Here is a 6,635-nt window from a genome sequence, read left to right on the forward strand (position 1 = left end):
AGAGAGAGACACAGAGACACAGAGACAGAGAGACAGAGAGACAGAGAGACAGAGAGAGACAGAGAGAGACAGACAGCGAGAAAGAGAGACAGAGAGACAGAGACACAGAGACAGAGACAGCGAGAAAGAGAGACACAGAGACAGAGAGACAGAGAGAAAGAGAGACAGAGAGACAGAGACAGAGAGACAGCGAGAAAGAGAGACAGCGAGAAAGAGAGACAGAGACAGAGAGACAGAGAGAAAGAGAGACAGAGAGAAAGAGAGACAGAGAGACAGAGAGAGAGAGAGACAGAGAGACAGAGAGAGAGAGAGACAGAGACAGAGAGACACAGAGACAGAGAGACAGAGAGACAGAGAGACAGAGAGACAGAGAGACAGAGAGACAGCGAGAAAGAGAGACAGAGACAGAGAGACAGCGAGAAAGAGAGACAGCGAGAAGAGAGACAGACAGAGAGACAGAGAAGAAAGAGAGACACAGAGACAGAGAGACAGAGACAGAGAGACAGTGAGAGGCCAGACTGAATAAAAGAACAACGTACAAGAGAGACACACAGCGAGAAAGAGAGACACAGAGACAGAGAGACAGAGAGAGAGAGGACAGCGAGAAAGAGAGACACAGAGACAGAGAGACAGAGACACAGAGACAGAGAGAGCGAGAGACAGAGACAGAGAGACAGAGAAAGAGAGACAGAGAGAAAGAGACAGAGACAGCGAGAGACAGAGAGACAGCAAAGAAAGAGACAGAGACAGCGAGAGACAGAGAGAGAGCGAGAGACAGAGACAGCGAGAAAGAGAGACAGAGAGAAAAGAGAGACAGAGACAGCGAGAGACAGAGACACAGCGAGAAAGAGAGACAGAGAGAAAGAGACAGCGAGACAGACAGAGAGACAGAGAGAGACAGAGACAGAGAGACAGCGAGAGACAAAGAGAGACAGAGATATCAGAGACAGAGACAGAGAAACAGAGAAACAGAGAAACAGCGAGAGAGAGACAGAGACAGAGAGACAGAGAGACAGAGAGACAGAGACAGAGAGACAGAGACTGAATAAAAAGAACAACGTACAAAAGGACGAAGAGAAAAATATTGTTTTTGCAGCCCAACTTTACTAAGCAAGATTACAACTGTAATAACGAAAGGGGTGGAGTCAACTGACAGACCACACCCATTCTGTCCCAGCTGCAGCGAGGAGCTCCAATCAGAATTGCACTGGTTTTAACCTGTTTCATCTGGTTTAAACTGGTTTGACCCATGCGGAGAGACAGCGAGAGGCCTGAGAGCGAGAGATAGTTTGGTTCAGAGGGGATGGAGGTGAGATTGGTTGGGTAGCGGTTCTAGGTTCTAGGTAACAGTTCAAAAGAAACTTACCTAGAACGGAAAGAGGTGGGGGGATTATGGGTAGAAGAGACGACAGGGATAAGAAGTGAGGTGGGGGGTTAATATAAAGATGGGATTATGGGTAGAAGAGACGACAGGGTAAGAAGTGAGGTGGGGGTTAATATAAAGATGGGATTATAGAAGAGAGAAGGTAAGAAGTGAGGTGGGGGTTAATATAAAGATGGGATTATGGGTAGAAGAGACGACAGGGGTAAGAAGTGAGGTGGGGGGGGTAATATAAAGATGGGATTATGGGTAGAAGAGACGACAGGGATAAGAAGTGAGGTGGGGGGGTTAATATAAAGATGGGGTCATGGAGAAAGGGACTATGGGTAGAAGTGAGGTGGGGGGTTAATATAAACATGGGGTCATGGAGAAAGGGACTATGGGTAGAAGTGAGGTGGGGGGTTAATATAAAGATAGGGTCATGGAGAAAGGGACTATGGGTAGAAGTGAGGTGGGGGTTAATATAAAGATGGGGTCATGGAGAAAGGGACTATGGGTAGAAGTGAGGTGGGGGGTTAATATAAAGATAGGGTCATGGAGAAAGGGACTATGGGTAGAAGTGAGGTGGGGGGTTAATATAAAGATGGGGTCATGGAGAAAGGGACTATGGGTAGAAGTGAGATGGGGGTTAATATAAAGATGGGGTCATGGAGAAAGGGACTATGGGTAGAAGTGAGGTGGGGGGTTAATATAAAGATGGGGTCATGGAGAAAGGGACTATGGGTAGAAGTGAGGTGGGGGGTTAATATAAAGATGGGGTCATGGAGAAAGGGACTATGGGTAGAAGTGAGGTGGGGGGTTAATATAAAGATGGGGTCATGGAGAAAGGACTATGGGTAGAAGTGAGGTGGGGGGTTAATATAAAGATGGGGTCATGGAGAAAGGGACTATGGGTAGAAGTGAGATGGGGGGGGGTTAATATAAAGATGGGGTCATGGAGAAAGGGACTATGGGTAGAAGTGAGGTGGGGGGTTAATATAAAGATGGGGTCATGGAGAAAGGGACTATGGGTAGAAGTGAGATGGGGGTTAATATAAAGATGGGGTCATGGAGAAAGGGACTATGGGTAGAAGTGAGATGGGGGGTTAATATAAAGATGGGGTCATGGAGAAAGGGACTATGGGTAGAAGTGAGGTGGGGGGTTAATATAAAGATAGGGTCATGGAGAAAGGGACTATAGGTAGAAACTGGAGCAGGATGAAGTTTAACATTTTCCACAAATGGTTAACGTCAGGATTGGAGAGGGGAATCTGATCCTAGAGCTGACTCTTTGTAAATACTGGCCCGGTGCAGGTTTTCAATGGGTCAGGCTAATGCTAGCGATACTAGCCCAATTAACGCTAGGGAAGTTAGCATCTTCACAGCATGTTTTCAATAAGACAAGCTAACGCTAGTAAAGGGTGTAGCTAGGTCTGAAAAGGTCAAAAGTCTAAAGGAAGGGTTCAATTCATGACGGAGTCATTTCTCCTCCTCCTCTCCCTCCTTCTCTGCTTCTTCCTCGTCTTCTTCTTCTTCCTTGTCCTCTTCGTTGTCGGTATTGGCGTTGGGAACCCAGAGTCCTGAGTCATACACCTCTTCATGTGGCCCTTTGCCTCCTGCGGAACCCCACAACACACAGGTTAGAGTTAGAGAGAGAGTTAGTTAGTTAAAGAGTTAGAGAGAGAGAGAGAGTTAGAGAGAGAGTTAGTTAAAGAGAGAGTTAGAGAGAGAGAGTTAGTTAGTTAAAGAGTTAGAGAGAGTTAAAGAGAGAGTTAGAGAGAGAGTTAGTTAAAGAGTTAGAGAGAGAGTTAGAGAGAGTTAGTTCATTAGAGAGAGAGACAGGAGACACTCACCATGGGGTCCATCTTGCTGATAGCTTCCTGCAGCATTGAGATGTCTTTATCATCAAAACACTTCTTCATTTCCTGTGAAACAGGATGTTACATCACAAGATACAGGTCAAAAAAGGAGGCTGGGGTTGGCGACCACTTCCTCTGAATATATGGCCATAGGTTACTGACTGTTATGATGAAGACGTTGAGATGTGTCTCTGTCTGTCTGCGTGCCTCTGTGTGTCTGTCTCTCTGTGCGTCTGTCTCTCTGTGCGTCCGTCTCTCTGTGCGTCCGTCTCTCTGTGCGTCCGTCTCTCTGTGCGTCTGTCTCTCTGTGCGTCTGTCTCTCTGTGCGTCTGTCTCTCTGTGCGTCTGTCTCTCTGTGCGTCTGTCTCTCTGTGCGTCTGTCTCTCTGTGCGTCTGTCTCTCTGTGCGTATGTCTCTCTGTGCGTATGTCTCTCTGTGCGTATGTCTCTCTGTGTGTATGTCTCTCTGTGTGTCTGTCTCTCTAGGTATGACTGACTGTCTGTGTGTGTCTCTCTGTGTGCGCATCTCACTGTGTGTGTGTGTTACCTCTGGCAGGGTATCATAGACTTCCACAGGGTCCAGTCCACCTGGCCCCAGTCTGTTCCGTCTCTCTGTGTGTGTCTCTCTCTCTGTGTGTGTGTGTGTATGTGTTTGCGTCTCTCTCTCTGTGTGTGTGTGTGTGTGTTACCTCTGGCAGAGTATCGTAGACTTCCACAGGGTCCAGTCCACCTGGCCCCAGTCTGTTCTGTCTCTCCTCCTCCTCATACTCCTCCATAGCCTTTAACAATGAGTTTATTCTTTTCATTTTGAACCTCACCAATGCCTCATATTTCACTCTATGTACAGTTGAAGTCAAGAAGTTTACATACACCTTAATCAAATACATAAATCACAATGCCTGACATTTAATCTGTCTAGTAAAAATGTCCTGTCTTAGAGAGAATGATTTATTTATTTCACCATCCCAGTTTTAAGAATGTTAAATGTCAGATAAATAGTAGAGAGAATGATTTATTTATTTCATCACATTCCCAGTGGGCCACAGTTTACACACAGTTTACACACACACACATACTAATTGAGTGTAACTTGGGTCAAACGTTTCAGGTAGCCTTCCACAAGCTTCCCACAATAAGTTGGGTGAATTTTGGCCCATTCCTCCTGACAGAGCTGGTGTAACTGAGTCAGGTTTGTAGGCCTCCTTGCTCGCACACACTTTTATCAGTTCTGCCCACAAATGTTCTATGTGATTGAGGTCAGGGCTTTGATGGCCACTCCACTACTTTGACTTTGTCCTTAAGCCATGTTGTCACCGTTTTGGAACAATGCTTGGGGTCATTGTCCATCCAATTTGTAAGTCGCTCTGGATAAGAGCGTCTGCAAAATGACTTAAATGTAAATGTAATTTGAAAGACCCATTTGCGACCAAGCTTTAACTTCCTGACTGATGTCTTGAGATGTTGCTTCAATATATCCACATAATTTTCCTCCCCATGATGCCATCTATTTTGTAAAGTGCCCCAGTCCCTTCCTCCAACAAAGCACCCCACAACATGATGCTGCCACCTCCATGCTTCACGGTTGGGATGGTGTTCTTCAGCTTGCAAGCCTCTCCCGTTTTCCTTCAAACATAACGATGGTCATTATGGCCAAACAGTTTTCATCAGACCAGAGGACATTTCTTCAAAAAGTACGATCTTTGTCCCCATGTGCAGTTGCAAACTGTAGTCTGTATTTTTAATGGCGGTTTTGGAGCAGTGGCTTCTTCCTTGCTGAGCGGCCTTTCATGTTATGTCGATATAGGACTCGTTTTACTGTGGATACTTTTTGTACCCGTTTCCTCCAGAATCATCACAAGGTCATTTGCTGTTGTTCTGGGATTGATTTGCTCTTTTCACATCAAAGTCCATTCATCTCTAGGAGACAGAACGCGTCTCCTTCCTGAGCGGTATGACGGCTACGTGGTCCCATGGTGTTTATACTTGTGTACTATTGTTTGTACAGATGAACGTGGTACCTTCAGGCGCTTGGAAATTTCTCCCAAGGATGAAGCAGACTTGTGGAGGTCCACAATTCTTTTTCTGCGGTCTTGGCTGATTTCCCTTGATGTCAAGAAGCAAAGAGGCACTGAGTTTGAAGGTAGGCCTTGAAATACATCCACAGTCAACTTAGTGGATGTAAACTTCTGACCCACTGGAATTGTGAATCAGTGAATTATTAGTGAAATAATCCATCTGTAAACAATTGTTGGAAAGATGACTTGTGTCATGCCAAAGTAGATGTCCAAAACTATAGTTTGTTAACAAGAAATTTGTGTGGAGTTGTTGAAAAACAAGTTTTAATGACTCAACATGAGTGTATGTAAACTTCTGACTTCAACTGTATCTATGTATTTTAGTATTCGGTTCATCAGGCCCAGAAAAGTGTGAACATCAGAATGCTTTTGGATTCAATATCGCTTTGAACTTCTCCCACTTCCATAAAAACACCTTTAAACACCTGAAGCAAAAGAGAAAAACAAAATGGAGGTAAAATGACCTTTTGTATCCTGATCTTAGCTCTGCCTCGAACTCTCTTTAAAGGACTCCAGCTCATCAGTAAAGGCCTCCTGATAGGGCTGGTCGGCAGTCTGACAGACAGAGAGAGAGACAGAGGATATATACAGTGTTATACAGAGACAGAGGATATATACAGTGTTACACAGTAGAGACAGACAGACAGAGGTGTCAGTGTTACACAGTAGAGTCTGACAGACAGAGAGAGACAGAGGATATACAGTGTTACACAGTAGAGTCTGACAGACAGAGAGAGAGACAGAGGATATATACAGTGTTACACAGTAGAGTCTGACAGGACAGTTATACAGACAGACAGACAGAGGATATATACAGTGTTACACAGTAGAGTCTGACAGACAGACAGAGGATATATACAGTGTTACACAGTAGAGTCTGACAGACAGACAGAGGATATATACAGTGTTACACAGTAGAGTCTGACAGACAGACAGAGAGACAGACAGTGAGAGAGTCTGACAGAGGAGAGACAGAGGTGTCAGTGTACACAGTAGAGTCTGACAGACAGACAGAGAGACAGAGGATATATACAGTGTTACACAGTAGAGTCTGACAGACAGACAGAGAGACAGAGGATATATACAGTGTTACACAGTAGAGTCTGACAGACAGACAGAGAGACAGAGGATATATACAGTGTTACACAGTAGAGTCTGACAGACAGACAGAGAGACAGAGGTGTCAGTGTACACAGTAGAGTCTGACAGACAGACAGAGAGACAGAGGTGTCAGTGTTACACAGTAGAGTCTGACAGACAGACAGAGAGACAGAGGTGTCAGTGTACACAGTAGAGTCTGACAGACAGACAGAGAGACAGAGGTGTCAGTGTTACACAGTAG

General features: G+C 45.2%; 1 protein-coding gene and 1 long non-coding RNA gene across 3 annotated transcripts; one reads left to right on the forward strand and one right to left on the reverse strand.

Annotated features, from left to right (window-relative positions):
- The first annotated feature begins 1,380 nt into the window (after positions 1 to 1,380).
- On the forward strand, positions 1,381 to 2,703 carry LOC127925574 (uncharacterized). 2 transcript variants are annotated; one of them, XR_008121385.1, is made up of 4 exons: positions 1,381 to 1,426; positions 1,599 to 1,718; positions 1,833 to 1,877; positions 2,562 to 2,703. It is a non-coding gene; the product is annotated as an uncharacterized LOC127925574 (long non-coding RNA). The 2 variants fall into 2 exon arrangements; XR_008121384.1 differs by lacking the exon at positions 1,381 to 1,426 and having other exon boundaries at positions 1,544 to 1,718.
- Positions 2,521 to 5,844, reverse strand: LOC127925573 (hsp90 co-chaperone Cdc37-like). The gene is made up of 4 exons (XM_052510552.1): positions 5,758 to 5,844; positions 3,908 to 3,997; positions 3,214 to 3,285; positions 2,521 to 2,976 (listed from the first exon to the last, which is right to left on the reverse strand). The coding sequence occupies exons 1-4, from the start codon at positions 5,812 to 5,814 to the stop codon at positions 2,824 to 2,826; spliced, it is 372 nt and encodes a 123-aa protein (XP_052366512.1). The 5' UTR covers positions 5,815 to 5,844; the 3' UTR covers positions 2,521 to 2,823.
- Between the last annotated feature and the right edge of the window lie 791 nt (positions 5,845 to 6,635).

This window comes from Oncorhynchus keta, unplaced genomic scaffold, assembly GCF_023373465.1.
Source record: "Oncorhynchus keta strain PuntledgeMale-10-30-2019 unplaced genomic scaffold, Oket_V2 Un_contig_5887_pilon_pilon, whole genome shotgun sequence".
NCBI lineage: Eukaryota > Metazoa > Chordata > Actinopteri > Salmoniformes > Salmonidae > Oncorhynchus > Oncorhynchus keta.